At 39.4% G+C, this 17,661-nt stretch overlaps 2 protein-coding genes and 1 long non-coding RNA gene across 4 annotated transcripts; 2 read left to right on the top strand and 1 right to left on the bottom strand.

The window, feature by feature from the left end:
• Nucleotides 1-21: 21 nt before the first annotated feature.
• LOC143260811 (uncharacterized) lies at nucleotides 22-12,658 on the top strand. 2 transcript variants are annotated; one of them, XM_076527424.1, is made up of 9 exons: nucleotides 22-246; nucleotides 1,635-1,754; nucleotides 1,883-2,000; nucleotides 5,506-5,752; nucleotides 10,505-10,603; nucleotides 10,732-10,822; nucleotides 10,950-11,095; nucleotides 11,584-11,716; nucleotides 11,956-12,658. In XM_076527424.1, exons 1-9 carry the CDS (start codon nucleotides 37-39, stop codon nucleotides 12,004-12,006), a joined length of 1,215 nt encoding a protein of 404 aa, XP_076383539.1. In that variant the 5' UTR covers nucleotides 22-36; the 3' UTR covers nucleotides 12,007-12,658. The 2 variants fall into 2 exon arrangements, with proteins under 2 accessions (XP_076383539.1, XP_076383538.1); XM_076527423.1 differs by having other exon boundaries at nucleotides 1,883-2,006.
• LOC117218899 (uncharacterized) lies at nucleotides 12,344-17,657 on the bottom strand. The gene is made up of 4 exons (XR_004489910.2): nucleotides 17,575-17,657; nucleotides 12,862-13,006; nucleotides 12,664-12,796; nucleotides 12,344-12,586 (listed from the first exon to the last, which is right to left on the bottom strand). It is a non-coding gene; the product is annotated as an uncharacterized LOC117218899 (long non-coding RNA).
• On the top strand, nucleotides 13,074-15,633 carry Usp39 (ubiquitin specific protease 39). The gene is made up of 9 exons (XM_033467638.2): nucleotides 13,074-13,301; nucleotides 13,623-13,901; nucleotides 13,979-14,154; nucleotides 14,232-14,457; nucleotides 14,532-14,818; nucleotides 14,889-15,017; nucleotides 15,086-15,147; nucleotides 15,230-15,452; nucleotides 15,530-15,633. The coding sequence occupies exons 1-9, from the start codon at nucleotides 13,196-13,198 to the stop codon at nucleotides 15,593-15,595; spliced, it is 1,554 nt and encodes a 517-aa protein (XP_033323529.1). The 5' UTR covers nucleotides 13,074-13,195; the 3' UTR covers nucleotides 15,596-15,633.
• Nucleotides 17,658-17,661: the final 4 nt, after the last annotated feature.

Here is a 17,661-nt window from a genome sequence, read left to right as displayed (position 1 = left end):
GAAATCGTAAGGAAAACTGGAAAGCGTGAATAAACGATGGACACCGAGGTGAAGTCGGACTTCACCACAAATTCTCGTCGCAGACAATCATTTCTATCGGACGAGATGGACGTGTTCCGAAAGAACTTCAGTACTTATTGTTCTGTGTTGTGCTTCGCCGGGCTCTGGCCCTACGCTGATAGTAAACTAGAAAAGATTCGGAGAATCGGTTTTTGTCTGCTTATCCTTTGTTGCATAGGAACCCAGGTGATCGAGTGTCGTCTTGAAATTTTTACTTTACAATAGAAAATTTTGCACTTACCGCGTAAATGAAAAGCGAACACGCGAACTGAAATAATTAAAATTTTTACCAAGGTTGTATATACCTACAACTCGTTTGTGAAGTATGGTGGTAGACAGTTTGCAGAATTAAATTTTTGGGAATTTATTTAGCGACGAACAATGTGATAACTGGTTTATTTGGTAATAATTTGGTTTATTGGTATCTTTTTTTGGCTGCAATATTTATGGGGAAACGCGTTAACGACAGCGAAATTACAGTTCAATGGATCGATTACTCTTTTGGTCCCTTTCTAACCCTAGTAAAATTAGGTTTATATAATATATATGGCAACAATTAATTTTTGAAGCTAGGCGAAAAATACTGTCATTCACACATAGTGATGCAGGCAGGGACCATATTAGTAGGTTCGACTATTAATATTACAGTATACAACTGCCAACTACACCGCGGTAATGGAAACTATGTATTTCCTGTGAAAATATTAATCTTTCACGGTATAGGAAACACTGTAGTGGCATTAACCTTTTAGGTACGGCTGAATTCTGCGAGGCTATTTCTCTGGAAGGCAGAGTCTGATATGTATTGTACAGAGTCTGAGCCAATGAGCGGAACTGGGCTTCGCGCGCTGGTTGGCTGGGCCGCCTCGCGTCGGCCGTACTCGATTCTTATTGGTCACTGTTTTTCGTTAATAACTCGTTAACGGTGCCTCGGAGAACATTTTTGTAACGGAAGGAGTTGCTTCAAATGATCCGAGGAACCCGCCATTTCCGGATTGCGAGACATTTTTGGGACACCCTGTAGACTGTTGTAAATCGATGCGAAGACAAAAGAAGTGTGAAACAATGCATATGAAGACGTTTATTTGATTCAAACGATGAGCGAGTGAGCTACTAAAGCAAGCCACTATAGCGGTGCGTCGTCCAGAGAGATGACATCCGCGAAAGCCACTATAGTGGCGTGTCGTTCTAAAAGATGATATCCGCGGAAGCCACTATAGTGGCGCGTTGTGCCTAAAAGGTTAAGAATTACTATGTTACAGTTCGAGTGAATTTTTATATTAGTAAATTAACTAAAAGTAAAAATACTCTTAAACCATTGCGGATCAGAAGTTTTATTGCTAGATTTATTGCTAAATATTTTCATTTATTCATGTTTTGCACTCTAACTGACAAAAATGAAAATCGTTTAGAACAAAAGTTTTCGAGTGTTCAGATTCTGAAAATACAGATAGCTTTGACCGTAAAGGACTAAGTATTGAGATGTCACATCGAATCTCAAACTTTAAAAATCAATTTTACCAAGATCAAGAATATAATATAGGATTATTGAAAGCGATTGTAATATTTTTCAGATACGGTCTCTAAAATCGGTGGAACTATCACTTTACAATATACTTCTGCTGTTATCGTACACCTGCCCGATGTTATTGTATTTTCTACGATACGTTGGTTTTCTCTTGAACTTGCAACCAGTAAGTTCGAAAACATGCGATCCTCGTTTTCGTCGCATCGAATGAAAGAACAATACATCAGTGAAATTATTACATCCGTTAAGTACGAATCATCGTAACGTTAACGTTGTCTTTTCGTGTGTCTTCAGATAAAAGATACGTTTCGTACTATCGAGAACGATTGGATTACGATAAAAGATCCCGTCGAAGTGTGTCTGATAATGAAACACGTTGCGCAAGGACGACGCGTAGTCCTAGCATTTGTGGGTAAAGGTTCTTGTCTATTGATCTAAATTACGTATACACAATTACGTATTCCACAATAATTTTAACAGCCGAAAATGAGGGGTAGCTGAGGTCGTTTGAAGTAACTTTTTCCTTTGCGAAAGTGCAATCTGCAGCTTTGTTTACAAGTTATTAACGAAAAATACTGACCAATGAGAGGTGACGGCGCGAAGTTCGAGAGCCCGCAGCACGAGGCTTCGACAGATGGTTGGGACGGACTCGAGCCGCGTTCGAAGTATTGAACAAATCACGAATCGAGAACTTTCCGGATTTTTTTTAACTACGTAACAGTGATATTTTTAAGAAAAACGCTGTTCACCTTTACTTTAGAACGTCTGAAGAATATTTACTAATTTTTCGGACCCGAAATATTATGACGGCCATTTTAATTTTCTAGCGTGCATGACACTTTGTGTGTAACCTTGACATATCAAGGTTATTTCAAGGTCAACATATGAAATTTTTAAGCAAGGTGTACAGTGAAGATTAACAAAGTACGTAAATGATATTTTAATTTAAATAATTCCGTGTCCGAACACAGTTCAACGAATGATTCGCAAAGCTCACCCATGTAGTTGTAAAATCTACTTCATGTATCCGACGACGACGAACAGAAGGATGTCACCGGGCAGGCACTTTCAACGTTTACTTATCAATAATATTTATGGAAGAAACTTTCCTGGGTTAATATGTATGGCTCCGAAAAGAGCTGATTTTTTTATGCGACGCGTTCGAAGTTCTCACTGTTAATGACACGTATGTACAGCGTTTTCGAGACGAACTGCAGAAGACAGGCACGACGGCCGACAGTGTTTCGTTTTCCTACGAGCGAATTTCAACTGTTTCCCATTGAACGCGAACATTGCCAACCATCGTACTAGTCTTCCGCAGTTCATCCCGTCAACGCAGGAAAGTTGGTCCATAAATATTATTGATAAGTGATCAGTGTTTAGTGTTAATGCAGTGAAAGTAAACGTTGAAATTGCCTGCCCGGAGATATCCTTCTGTTCGTCGCCGTCGGATACAGATCAGCTGTGCAGTTCATCATACATTGTACGAGGTCAATGCACTATCCTCCTGCACACATTTCCGTGCGTGAAGTGGATTTACAACAAAATGGGTGAGTTTCTTATTGAGAATATTCTTCATATTTCTCTAACAAACATATTCCTTACGTCCGTTAACACGATTATTATTTATTAAATTAGTTTCGCGAATCATTCGTTGAACTGTGTTCGGATACGGAATTATTTAAATTATAATATCATTTAGGTACTTTGTTAATCTTCACTGTACACCTTGCTTAAAAATTTCATATGTTACACGCGAGGTGTCATGCACACTAGAAAATTAAAACGGCCGTCACGGTTAAGTTACTTATTATTTCGGGTCCGAAAAATTAGTAAATATTCTTCAGACATTCTAAAGTAAAGGTGAACAGCGTCTTTTTTAAAAATATCACTGTTACGTAGTAAAAAAAATCCGGAAAGTTCTCACTTCGTGATTTGTTCAATACTTCGAACGCGGCTCGTGTCCGTCCCGACCATCTGTCAAAGCCTCGTGCTGCGGGCTCTCGAACTTCGTGCCGTCACCTCTCATTGGTCAGTGTTTTTCGTTAATAACTCGTAAACAAAGCCGCAGATTGCATTTTCGAAAAGGAAAAAGTTACTTCAAACGACCTCAGCTACCCCTCATTTTCGATATCTGCTTATACGATATCGCCATAATTTTACGTGTAACAGTGTCGTAAAGAGAGATTCGATGCGGCTGATTTATAGACGGGCAATAAAATTGTACCATACTACTTTGTATTAAATGAACACTTAATATAGCTGTATTAAATTGCGCAAAATTGAAATATGAAATATGAACACCAGAAACGATATTGCTTATGATTCGCGGTACGACTTTATTAGTCCTCGCAAGACGGGACGTTTATGACCGCGAGCGTCGTACTCGGGAAACTTTGTTTGTTTTTAATCGGCCGGACTCGAGTCTCTCGTTTCGTGGAAGTTCAGTATTGCGACTAACTTGATGCGAATAAGAAGGGATCCTTTCTGTTAACGAGGGGAACGCGTTTATCTTATTTCTATGACAGCGTAGGGGAGTCGGTGGGGATCGAACCTACACTTTTCTCAGCGGACTTCTTCTGGGCAATGGACAGTAGTTTCACCGATATGGAATTTACGTTTACCTGCCAATGGTAGTCATTCAGTGCAATTCGCAGGCAAACGTGAAGACGATGTCGGTAAAACGAGTGACGATTAAAACATTGTCGGTTAATTAACCCTTTGCACTCCGCTGTCCCCTCTCGTGGGACATCGTAATTCTAGCATATCACTCGGATGTCCCTTGTCGTGGGACATTCAAGTTTATTAGTGATTACGGAGAATTCAGTTATTTCAGCGCAACTTTTTGAGACATGCATATTTCCTTGAAGTTTTCTCTTGAAATGGCGCAAGAAATCAAATAAAAATATAGTAAAATTACTAAGATAAATACAAGAAATGTCAGCGTTTTTTGACGCGAACGTGAGAGGCGTGCTCACGACGGTCCGAGCACTTCAAAGGCGCCATTTTAAAAGAGCGATAAGGCAAGTTTGCAGAAGAAAGGTCGGTATGCGAAATAGCACGCACCGTATAGTGAGATTTATAATCATAAAATCTGGAGGAAAAGATTTACAAAGCTGAACTCAGTCTGGTTTGAAGCGTCGAGCGGTATAGATAGATCTAACGAGTGAGAAAATCGGAAAAGTGATTCTTCTCTTGGTAAATAAATTGTTTGGTAAAAGTTTTTTTGGCAAATATCATCTTGTGAGTTAGTAATAACAATTAGAAATTTTCAACCTATGTATTTATTCATATTTTTTATTAGAACAATGTCAAAACGTTCAAACACGAATGAGTCTCATGACACAAGTAGTATTGAAGATGAGCTCCAGATAGACGTTTATACAGATATGTTAGAAAGACTAACTGTAGAAGGTTTTCTTCTGCAGTTAGTCTATCGTTTTGATAGCAGCGATAGTGATATCGTCCAAGCAACAAGGCGACGAGAGAAAGAGTTCCCATAGATAGCGATTACAACAACAAAACAAAATTATAAAACAAACGATAACAAAATTATAAAAAATAAAATATTGATTTTTTTGCAAATTTCTCGATTTCAGCCAAATTCATATAAGTCCAATATCATTATAATATGTTAGTTAGTTCCAAAACCATACTAAATAATACGAGGGTCTGTAAATGCCCGTTTCTGCCGAAAAGTGGCGCTGAGTAGCTGGTAGCCAACGTCCAGAATGGTTCGGAGTGCTAAGGGTTAATATTGTTGGCAAAATCAATGTCGGTGCGCGCGTTAAGGCATTCTTCGTGAAATGATCGTCGTTGATTTGATACAAATCCGACTTCATACATGCCGCAGAAATAAATTAACTAAATCATGTTGTGTCAGAATGATACTAAAGCAGCACCGTTCCAAATTCTAGTTCTGTCGTCTATACTAGCGGTCTTCATAAGCGTGATAATACTGGTTCCTACGGTATTGCGCTTGAAGTATCAATTACGTTACCTGCGCATGTTTGGATTTTTTTACGATAAGGGAAGCCATGAAACTGATTTGGTTTCCGTTCAGCTGGTAGTGGTAAGCGCGATGGGTATGATGTCGATAGCAGCTACGGAATCGACCCTCACTGTTCTTATTTCCTACATGTGCGGAATGTTAGACATCATCAGGTAACGTCGACAGAATTTTTGAAAATTTTGCGCTGACCCTTTCCCCTTGGATCAATTTACAACATTGATCATTGATCACCTTTACACATGTCTGCTAGAAAAAAAACACAGCATAAAGTTGCGACTCTGTTTACGTATTAAGAGAGTATTCCAGTGTGAACTTTTGAAAAAACCAATTTGTTTTTTTGCATATTCTTATAAAGGATATAGTTTCAAAAATACTAATTAGATATACTAATACTAAAATATACTAAATATAGATATACTAAACTTTTAAAGGCATTCTCCCCGAAACTATGTTTTCCAGAACAGTGTACATGATATCTCGAAACCTACTTGACCAATTGAAAATTTGTATTCTTTTCCATTTTTTAGACGTACGAAGTTTAACAAAACGTGCAAAAATCGATAATGGTATTTCAAGGTACAGTAAATTCTTCCCAATTGTTCCTCAGCTTGTGAACAAAAGTGGACAATTTGAGGAAAAAGGGGATACGATTATCCGAAACTCGCTGCTCGTTTTTATAGTTGCGGCTCGAATAATCGTATTTCCTTTTCCCAAATTGTCCAGTTGTATTTACGTGCTGAGGGACAATTGCAGAGAATTTACCGTATCCCTACTTTTTTAATTACCGATTTCTTTTCTTTTCTTCTAGTTCCTAACATAGACAACATTCATACTAATTAAGGAACTATCGCGTTTTCTAATTCAGACAAGCGGAATGGCCGGAATCATGAACACGTGAGACGACCTTTTTTAAAGGCGACTATGTTTGAGAGTATGCAGTGCCGTTCTAACTTTTTCTTTTTGCTCCAAAAAATTTTAAAACGTCGTTCAAACACATACAAATAAACCTTGTCACTTTTACTGCAAAAGATATAATAGTTTCATCGCAAAAGTTTCCCTAGCGAAGTTAAGAACGCACGCACTTCACGCTAGAATACCTCCTTAAAGCAGAACTTATTTGTAAGCGATTATTTATACACAGTATTGTAGCAATACATGCATAAAAAGTACACTAGCAAACGAAACAACAAATCAATAGAAATATATACAGTTGCGGACAAAATTGAGTGGTCAGACAGTGGAAATGGTTATAAATAAAATTTATCGAGCCCCACTTCCAACGGGCTGTCGCTCAACGATCACTTACTGACGGGGCCGAAGTTGCAGCGAGACATCTTCTCGGTGCTGTTGCGCTGGCGAGTCCCGCGATTCACACTCAAGGCCGGCATCGAGAAGATGTTTCGGCAGATCCGCGTGCACGAGGAGGACGCGGATCTACAGCGGATCTTATGGCGGTGCGGGCCCGACCAAGAGCTTCGCGAATTCCGGTTCACCACCATCACATACGGGACGTCCTGCGCCCCATACCTAGCTCAGCGCGTCCTACTGCGGCTCGCCGAGGACGAGGGAGCGCACTTCCCTCGTGCGCGAGCGATATTGCGCTCGAATTTTTATGTAGATGACTGTTACGAGCCGAGGGCCACGCAGGTTGGGTGGCCGGAGGTTGCACGCAATTAGAATTTTTGATAGGGGTGCGTAGACCAGCCGATGTTTATTTCGACACGGGTGGCTACATTTAAGGTTAGGATAATGTTTGGAGAAATTGGTATTAGGCTGCCTCGTAACTTTTGTAAGGAAAAGAAATAAAGTATATCTCGAGCGGTAAAGATATATCTTTGTGGGTTATACCAACTACTGCTTCGAAGTAGGAGATAGAAATAATTAAACTTGTAACCATAGAAACTGGTAAAAGCTAATTTATTACTCATTTTGGGTTGTACAAATGTATGTAAGTGTTCGCGGACTCTAACGCGCTCTCAGGGGGCGATACGAGTTGCACGGTTTCGCGGACGCGTCTTCACGCGCGTATGGTGCGGTGGTGTACCTGCTAGCGCGATCGTTCCCGTGCGAACCCTCGAGAACCCTGGTGACTCTCGTCGCCTCGCGGACCAAGGTCGCTCCCGTCAAGACAGTCAGCATTCCGCGTTTGGAGCTTTGTATGGCGTCTCTCCTGACCGAGCTGTTGAAACGCGTCGCCGGCTAGTTCCTCGAGGATCGTCTCGAGATCCACGCGTGGACGGACTCACGCGTGGTGCTCGCGTGGTTGGCCCGGACGCCCTCCACGTGGACCGTCTTTGTGGCAAATCGCGTGGGCCGCATACGCGAACTGCTGCCGGGCACGCCGTGGCGTCACGTGCCCACTCGCGACAATCCCGCGGATGGTGCGTCTCGAGGACTGCTCGTCGGCGAACTGGTCAACCACCCCCTGTGGTGGACGAGACCCCGCTGGCTATCGGGACCGCGGTCCGGCTGGCCGCAGCCGTCGTGCGAAGCTCCCGCGATCATGGAACGCGTAAGTGGCGAGGAGGAGACCCCTCTGGCTCCCCTCCAGTCCAGCGTTTCGTCCTGGGCGAGGCTCCTGCACGTCACCGCCAATTGTTACCGGTTTGTCGCGGCCGTTCGTCGAAGGAAGAATGGTCCCTCGGATTGCAGTATATGGGGGATGCGGCAGGCACGGTTCTTGTGGCTCCGTTGGCTGCAGGGTAACGCCTTCGCATTGGAGATACGAGCAGTCGAGAAATCCCAACTCGTCGGGCGATCGACGCCCTTGCGGCGATTCAGCCCATTTCTCGACGAGGCAGGATTGCTCCGCGTGGGTGGGGGGGGGGGGGGACGTCTGGATAACTCGTCCCGCACGTACGACGAGAAACACCCCATCCTCCTCCCGAAGCACCCAGTGGTGGATTTGTTGGTGGCGGCTGTGTACACCTCACGGCCCTCCATAGTGGACCCCAGACGAGTGACCTGGAGGTGCGTAGCTTGCGCAAGGCATCGCGCATCTCCAACATCTCAACTCATGGGCACGTTGTCCTTATCGCGGGTAAATCCTTCGCGGCCCTTCTCGCACGTGGGCGTCGACTATGCGGGCCCCCTCTAAACCCGCATGGGGAAGGGTCAGGGTTATCGAGCCCAGAAGTCGTACATCGGGGTGTTCGTGTGCTTCGCGACCCGCGCGATCCACCTCGAGCTAGTAAGCGACTGCACCACGGCGGGCTTCTTGGCTGCACTGCGGAGGTTCGTCTCCCGTCGGGGTCGGCCCTCTGCCATCTATTCCGACAACGGAACGAACTTCCGCGGGACCGCGCGGGAGCTCGCGGCGATGGTTCGGGCGGTCCGCGACTCAGCCGAGGTATCGGCCTTCCTCGGAGAGGCCGAGATCGAGTGGCATTTTTCCTCACCCGGAGCCCCGCATTTCGGCGGTTTGTGGGAGGCCGAGGTTAAGGCAGTAAAACGCCATCTAGCCAGGGTTGTAGGTCAGCACACCCTCACCGTTGAGGAGATGTGCACCTTATTGTGCACCTTCGAGGCATGCCTCAATTCCCGCCCCCTCACGTCGATGTCAAACGATCCGACGGACTACGCGGCCCCTTACACCTGGGCATTTCTTGACGGGCGCCCCCTTGCTTGCGCTTCCGGGAGAACGTTCGCCGGACACCACCGTCACCCCCTTGTCCCGTTGGCAAGGGGTCGAATCCATGCGCGCCAACTTTTGGAAGCAATGGGACCACGAGTGTCTCCACACGCTGCAGGAACGTAGCAAATGGTGGCATTCCGAAAGGAACCTGCAGGTGGGAGATCTCGTGGTTCTTCGCGACGCGAATTGCCCACCGGCGTGTTGGCGGCTCGCACGCTTGAAGACGTTGCACCCCGGTGAGGACGGCCGAGTTCGAGTCGTAACCATCCGCACTGCCAGCGGAGCAGCTCGTGCGCTTGCCAGTGGACATGCCCGCTGGACCCACCTCAGGATCGGAGCAGCAACGAAGGGAAAGCGAGCGTACACGGCGGGCGATGCGAGCTCGCCATTAGACAGTTATTGTCTATTACATGGAGCACATGGGCCGTAGCCAGTTCTGACCGGGCGAAGCTGATCTAGCTTATGCCGATCGATGGAAAATCAGCGGTGAACAGTTGCGAGGGGACCGGGACGTGGATCCACCGCGCCTTCACTGTTAATTCATTAGGCCGGGTACACAAGACCCAGTCTTGACTCCGTGTCGGCTTCAAGGAGTTTTGTGTATATTTTAAGTTGGATAGGCCGTGTTACCTACTCCAACTATACACATGGCTTTGGTATATCAGCCGCCCGACCGCGGTGGCGGGTGCTCGGCACCGCAAACCACCGCTACGACAGCACTAACAATTATGCAGCGTGCAAGGCCGGCGAGTGACAATCGCCATTAGACAATAAGATCAGCGGAGCTGAGGCAGGCGGAATGTTCCGACCGGATCGCGGCCCGCGGGTCAACGTACGTTCGACATTCGGTGTACGCCGTTTCGCCGTTTTTGTCAAATAAACGGCGAGGCGGCAAGACAATAACACGATCGACGTACGTTGGCCCGACCGTCAAACGCTCGCCTCGGCTGTAAAGTAAACGCGGCGTTTTTGCCTTGCCAAGGCAACGACCGGTCTTCGACACCTGACGATGCTTCCCCTTGTGAACATCGGCCAGGTGTCTATATATACTGCCGCATATTAAGTAACGATTGGTATTGTTAACGATCTCCTGCGAGGTTTCAATTCAAGTATTATTCTGCACCCTTGCGCCCATACGCTGATCGAAGCCGTGCTTCAATTTTTATACACAAATTTACGTGGACTCCGACTCTGTCCACTCAATTTTGTCCGCAACTGTATATGTCAAGTTGATCATTTCAACGATGATAGCATATTTTAATTTTTCCAGTTACCGAATGGAAACTGCAATCCAAAATGCGATACAGTCGGGTTCACGGGAACCGTTAAACGTGCAACCAGCTATCGAATTACATCAACGATCTCTTCAGTTAGTATCATAATACAGGTATTGCATTAACGCTGGCGTATTTCTCACTGTACTGTTATTACGTCTTTTGCCTGTCCTGCATTTGTCGACGGTCAACACGCTGGAACGTTGTGAATTCGTAAACGAAGAATGACCGTAAGTCTCACGGACGACATGATGATTTCATATTTAGTGGCGATCGTAGCAGTTATCATCTCGTTCGCTGTCAATTTATACCGTGTAAGCATTCTTAGAAGTGAGTAAGATGGATTCGAGAAACGATCTATGATCTAATATGATGAATTTCAAACAAAGGAACATATTCAACTTACGGAATAGAGTAAAATGATTTTTTTATGTGTGACAGTTTCTTCTGGCTACAAATAATATGGACGATTTTGAAAATCTTTTCTTCTCTGGGAATATACTTCTATTGCATTTTGTAATCATGTTCTTAAACAATTATAGTGGACAGAGATTGATAAACACTGGTGTGCACATTTTCGACAAAATGTGAGTACATATTTATAATTATAAAATATTTTTGTCAACAATGGTAGAAAAAATGAGATCGAGTTGGTACGTCAGAATAGAACTGTCCAATGATTGCGATATAACTTTGAATTGTCACAGCCACCACGTTTGCTATTGTAACGTCAGAATATCGTGTGGTTTGTATTCAGTGATGCTTGCAAGTAATTGTGAATATATGTACAGTTGCTCAGCGCTTTGAAATTATTAAAAGCCATTTATTAAAAGTCTTGTTCAATTGCTAGACTACCTCGAACAAATATTTCAATTTGAAGTACTAGTTCATCGCTCTTATTAAAAAAAAAAACCTTTAGTTGAACAATTATTCACAACTTTAAATCATTCGATGCAATTATTAGAATGCTTAATTGAAGGGTAAATCTAAAGTTGTCAATAATTAAATAAAAATTTTCTTATATAGTAATGTACCTAACAAGCAAATAATAAGGTATCAATGTTCCATAAAACAGATGCAATTCGTTATGGTACGCCTTACCAGTGAAGTCGCAAAAACTATTACTATTCATATTGATGAGAAGTATAAAAGAAGTGCGGTGTGATTTAGCTGGTTTGTACACTCCGTCTTACGAGGGATTTTCGATGGTAATTCATAGTACTTACATCCCCGTAACCGGACGGCCAATCTTTATGCAAAATAAAAAGTTCCATCATAGATATCGGAGAAACAGCAGTTGAATAATAATGTATTTTTTCTATTAGTAATTTTAATCACTTGGAAGTCATATGCCCATGCTCTTATATTTTATTACAAATGCTTAAAGATCGGCGGTCTACTCGGAACCCTATTATTAATTTCAAGACTCATAAAGTTTCCCTTTCAGATGATGAGCTCGTCTTTTTCATATTTTACTGTTATCTATTCGACTCAGTAAAATGTTCTGAAATGTTGGCCATAGCAGTAGTGATTGTGAAGGATACAAATTGTAGAAAAATCAAAAATACTCGATTTTGTGTTTTGAAAGTTGCCGAGTCGCTATAGAAATGGCGTATAAGTGTAAAATATGGTCGTTTGGCTTTGGAATTGCTTTTAAGAAGAAAAAGCATTTTCTATCTATGCGAAAAAGAAATTGAAAATTAATGAAGCAAATGAAGATGATGTGAAAGCAGGTATAAACGATGCTATGGCTCCAGATATAAATGATGCGATGGCTCCAGATATAATGGTGCGACGTCCATCAATAAGTGCCGTTTAAAATAATTGGTAAACGGTTTACTTTATAGAAAAAGGGGCAAATGTATTTTTCGTTTGTTTTTTTTGTTTACATAGAGTTTACATGGATTTTAATTCTTTTAAATAGAATGCTGTATTTTTGTTTCGCACATACTGAAATATCGCAAAGAAACGAATACGACCTATATTCGTGACAATCGTATTTTCTTCTCTCAAATGGTTAATCAATATCACTCTATAAGGAGGATGTAAAGAAGTGTCTCTGGCATATGCATACATTCCTAGTAGAATAATTAACGATATAAATAAAATGTATAAAAACAAATAAAAATAATTTACGCTAAACATTCCAATTTACATGTTCTCATCTCTTTCAATCCTTCTTTTTTCATACCAATACTGTTTCCGGTACGATATTGTTCATCTGAATTCAATACAATCCACAGTTTACAGCCAATTTGAATATGAATTATTCGGTTGTAAATACCCATCTGCAAGAAAAAATGTATAAAACAATTCTTCAACTACAATTTAAATATTTGCGCCGTACACTTACGCTTATTGCCTCCAAATAATTTTCGGCACTCGTAGTTGAAATGAAGTATACAGGATATTCGCTTCATGCTGACGTGTCTATTTTTCGTGAACCGTCGGTAACGCAGATACAGGAAATGATAAGGGTGTTCAAGGTGCCCCCAAAGCTAAGACAAAAAGGTCCATAACATGTTATTGATCACCTCTATTAAATTCGTTACGTATACAGGTTGAAATGTGAAATTAAAACTGTTACGTAGCTGTTAATACGCACACCCTATTATATTCTATGATTGTTATTAATTTGTGAATTTAAGTTTTCACTAACGGAATATGTATTGCCGGCATGTAAAAATATGGCTCTCTTTGGTGTTTGGACGAAAATGGCGACTAAGAAACGAGAGAACCAACGTAAACGAAAGTTTCGGGAAAATGGAAGTGATTCAGATGGAGATACTGAAAGTGAGTATTTATAATGACAGTTATTATTAGTTACATATGTTTTCCAACTTATAACATTCCTTGTAAGCCGAAATTACGGGGTTAGAATTCATTGTTTACATAGTTCTAATTTGAGGTTAAGTCAGTTTTAAATTGATTATTATATTGAATTTACTTAATAACTTTAGGATTATTATTATATAATATATGTTATACAAGAACTACTCTAACTCAGAGTGATCTTAGATGAAAGAATTGCATTTTTATATATAAATATGTATTACCAATTACTAACCTGCAAACAGATTAAGTTTTAAATTTATTAATTTCTTTTTATTGTAGAAAGTATTAAATTCATGAAAGGAAATTCGGAAGCACCACGATTGTGTCCTTATCTAGACACGATAAATCGCCAATTTTTAGATTTCGATTTTGAAAAGTTATGTTCTGTATCATTATCCAGGATTAATGTATACGCTTGTTTAGTTTGTGGAAAGTATTTTCAAGGTAGAGGTACTAATACTCATGCATATACACATAGTGTGGCAGAAAGTCATCACGTATTTCTTAATCTGCATACTTTAAAATTTTATTGTTTACCTGACAATTATGAAATAATTGGTAAGTTAATTCTCTTATTACCTTATGAATTAATCGAAAGATATGCCAATATCAAATAATACACAATTCTTATCTAGATTCATCATTAGATGACATAAAATATGTTTTAAATCCAACATTTGATAAAGCGCAGATTGCTCAGTTGGATAAAAGTGATAAATTATCGAGAGCTATAGATGGGTCCTTATATTCCCCAGGTATTGTGGGGATGAATAATATAAAAGCAAATGATTACTGCAATGTTATTCTACAAGTGAGTTTTACTTATATATATATATATATAACTTTCATAATTCATAATGATAGAAAAACAAAAATTATGTTATTTAGGCACTTTCTCACGTCACACCTCTAAGGGATTTCTTTTTAAGAGAATCTAACTATTCTCATGTAAAAAGACCACCAGGTGATTCTTCCTACCTTTTAGTTCAACGATTTGGAGAACTAATGAGAAAACTATGGAATCCACGTAATTTTAAAGCACATGTCAGTCCACATGAAATGTTACAAGCTGTTGTTTTGTGGAGTAAAAAAAGATTTCAGTTTACAGAACAGGGTATGTAATTTAATATCTTGATGTAAAAATGTTTATAAATACATTTAATCCTATAGATTAAATTGAATTTTTAGGTGATCCTATTGATTTTCTATCATGGTTTCTAAATGCTTTGCACTTAGCATTGAATGGCACAAAGAAACGTGATTCTAGTATAGTATACAAAACATTTTTGGGACATATGCGTATATATACTCGAAAAATCCCACCGCTTGAATTAGATGAGAATCAAAGGAGCGAATTACTTCATACCGTAGAATATGGTGAAACTGTAACAGAGAGTCCGTTTTTATATTTAACATGTGATTTACCTCCCCCTCCTCTTTTTAAAGACCAATTTACTGAAAATATAATACCCCAGGTAAGTATGTAAGTATGCGCACATGAAATGTATATGTACATCAAAATCTACATCTCTTTCATTTTGGTAGGTAAATTTGTATACACTACTGAATAAGTTTAATGCAGTAACTGAAAAAGAGTACAAGACTTATAAGGAGAATTTTATGAAAAGATTTGAAATTACGGAACTTCCTCCTTATTTAATACTTTATATAAAAGTAGGTATTATTTTAATATAACAGATTGTAAAATTAATCGCTATGCTAACATTAATATTTCCTTTCAGAGATTTACAAAAAATACGTTTTTCGTAGAAAAGAATCCTACTATAGTAAATTTCCCAGTTAAGTAAGTCTTTGTAACATCTTTTATATATATATACGTGAGAAATAATACATGGTGCCAATTTTTATGTATGCATTACTTTCAGGAATGTAGATTTTGGAGATATTTTAACACCTGAAGTAAAACAGAGACATCCTTGTACAACATATGACCTAGTCGCAAATATAGTTCATGACGGTGAGCCTGGTCAAGGAACATACAGAGTTCACATTTTACACAGAGCAACTGGTCAATGGTATGAATTACAAGACCTACATGTAACTCAAATTCTGCCACAAATGATTACATTGACTGAGGCTTATATCCAGGTAAAGTTTTATAGTCATAAATGTTCATGTAAATACTTTAAAGCGATATATTTTTTACTAAATATACATCTTTTCAGATATACGAATTGAAGAAAGACGTAAACATCGAAAATGGTGAAATTAAAAGTAAGAAATCTATATGATAGATACAATTTTTTAAATAAATTGTTTCAATTTTTCACCTTGCATTTTTATTGATATCAAATATCAACTATGTAAACCGTACCACATAACAGCAAACACTACCCAAACATTTCACTTTAAATTTTCGTAGAACTCTTGTATTACAAAATATACATAATAATTACTTATTGCACTTTAAGTTGTTTATATTTTGAAGATGCTTTTAAAATTCATTTCACTTATTGTAATTGTTTTTAACAGTTAATTATGTAAAAATGTTCGTATATGCGCTAGGCATTTAAAATTATTTATACAGATATTTACAGTTTAATGACTTATAGGTTATTCTACGTATGTGTTAGATGTTATAACAAATTTTGGTCCTTTTTATATAGTTGAAAAATTCAACTTTTTGCATAAATATTTCTTGACTATAATACTCTGGGTATTGCGCGTGGTAAATGTTCGAGCTTATATTCACCTTTGAATCAGGTATATACATCTTACAAACAACATACAAAAACAGTCACACAGAAAACTAAACTTTCTCCGGAAGTACTATCTTTAATAAGACAGAGTAACCAAGCGTCTAAATTATAACTAATTGACAAAACCTAGTTATCGAATTTCACTAATACTACTATAAATATTTTTCTTGTTCAAGATATATAGTTCGATCATATTCAAAACATTATTCATAATCAATTAATACCATTAATAATAAGTACATATGTATCTTACTTTCCCAACATAAATGGTTGGTCCAAATATGGCTACACACTCTCGCCTATGTTATGCATCTTTCGAATTATAATCATCAGCAACAGAGTATCGAATAACTGTCGGTCATGTCGCGAATTCCAATAACGAAGATAATAAGGAATATGAATGCAACTTGTTGATATACGGATGCATATTTAGATAACGCAAAATTAGACCAGCAGATTAGAAATTAATTTTCAAATCTGAAACAAATAATTGTATCGTTCACGTACAGGTGACGCTGCAGTCATATATACCTGTGAGCTATGAATCGCATACTCAAAATTTCATAGAAATCGGTTAAATACAAGGTGTACATAGATATTGAACGATGTAAAAATGTACGGACGAAACTGTCGAAAATCGCGACAAAACTGAGACCTTTGCAATATTTAATCGTTCGAAGTTTATAACAACGTCCAACAATTTCGTTCTTTAAGATGCATACAAATAATCAAGTCTTGCAAAACGCATTCTTGAAATTTTCATTATAAGCTCTCGGATAAGAAAGTTCAAAAATTTGAATTTTTAACTTTTTCTATCATTTTCAATCAGTTACAATATTTACAAAAATTTATTTAGACATTGGTCTAGCAAACTACTTTCCTCTCTCTCTCTCTGACATCTCAACAAAATTTCAGTTAATTGATCTTATTCAGTTAATTTTCTCAGAAATATTTCAGTTAATCGATGTTATTATTTTTATGTGTAAAATGAAAATATTTTAAGTCGAGCGACGATCAAACGTAACACAATTACGAGAATGGAAGAAAGAGATGCGAAGACAGGTGAAACCTGTCTATTTTTATGTGTAAAATGAAAATATTTGCAAAATTTCAACCTTTGGAGCGACCGGTTTGCGATAGTTCAGCCAAAATGGTGCAATTGGCTTTTTGATTTAACACGGTCTAGAAAAATTACTCCGATTTTCTTTCCACACGATTTCATTCGATTAAGCTCAGTTAAAAATTTATTTAATTTAAATTTTCAGAACAATCAAAAATTCCTTAGCTTTTTGCGTGATACAAATTTAATGAAGAAATTATATCACACTTTCGAGAGTGTATAGTGTGACATTGAGTTTATACGTATGTGAACATACAGAGCAAAAAAACGATAATATTAATGTCATGTAATTTTTTTACACAACTTTAGAATGTGTCTACCGTGTGAAAACAGAATTGGGTGTATTTAAAATACGCATAAAATGGGTATCTCTAATAGGATACACACGTACCCCCATGACGATTCTTTTTCTACCGAGCGGAACTTGGCGAGACGCCGATCGAGCCGAAAACTGGCGAAAACTGGCGAACTTAGCCGA

The sequence above is a fragment of the Megalopta genalis genome, unplaced genomic scaffold (genome assembly GCF_051020955.1).
Source record: "Megalopta genalis isolate 19385.01 unplaced genomic scaffold, iyMegGena1_principal scaffold0020, whole genome shotgun sequence".
In the NCBI taxonomy this organism is placed as follows: Eukaryota; Metazoa; Arthropoda; class Insecta; order Hymenoptera; family Halictidae; genus Megalopta; species Megalopta genalis.
The sequence above is the reverse complement of the archived record's forward strand: the minus strand, read 5'-3'. Positions and strand labels throughout refer to the sequence as shown.

What these genes read in the sequence shown, in the direction of transcription:
- LOC143260811 (XM_076527423.1), top strand. Translation starts at nt 37, where the DNA reads ATGGACACCGAGGTGAAGTCGGACTTCACCACAAATTCTCGTCGCAGA. An exon ending in TTACATCAACGATCTCTTCA is followed by an intron (nt 10,604 to 10,731) that starts GTTAGTATCATA and finishes TCGTAAACGAAG; the next exon opens with AATGACCGTAAGTCTCACGG. An exon ending in TCGCTGTCAATTTATACCGT is followed by an intron (nt 10,823 to 10,949) that starts GTAAGCATTCTT and finishes TATGTGTGACAG; the next exon opens with TTTCTTCTGGCTACAAATAA.
- Usp39 (XM_033467638.2), top strand. Translation starts at nt 13,196, where the DNA reads ATGGCTCTCTTTGGTGTTTGGACGAAAATGGCGACTAAGAAACGAGAG. An exon ending in TGACAATTATGAAATAATTG is followed by an intron (nt 13,902 to 13,978) that starts GTAAGTTAATTC and finishes ATTCTTATCTAG; the next exon opens with ATTCATCATTAGATGACATA. An exon ending in ATTTAATACTTTATATAAAA is followed by an intron (nt 15,018 to 15,085) that starts GTAGGTATTATT and finishes ATTTCCTTTCAG; the next exon opens with AGATTTACAAAAAATACGTT.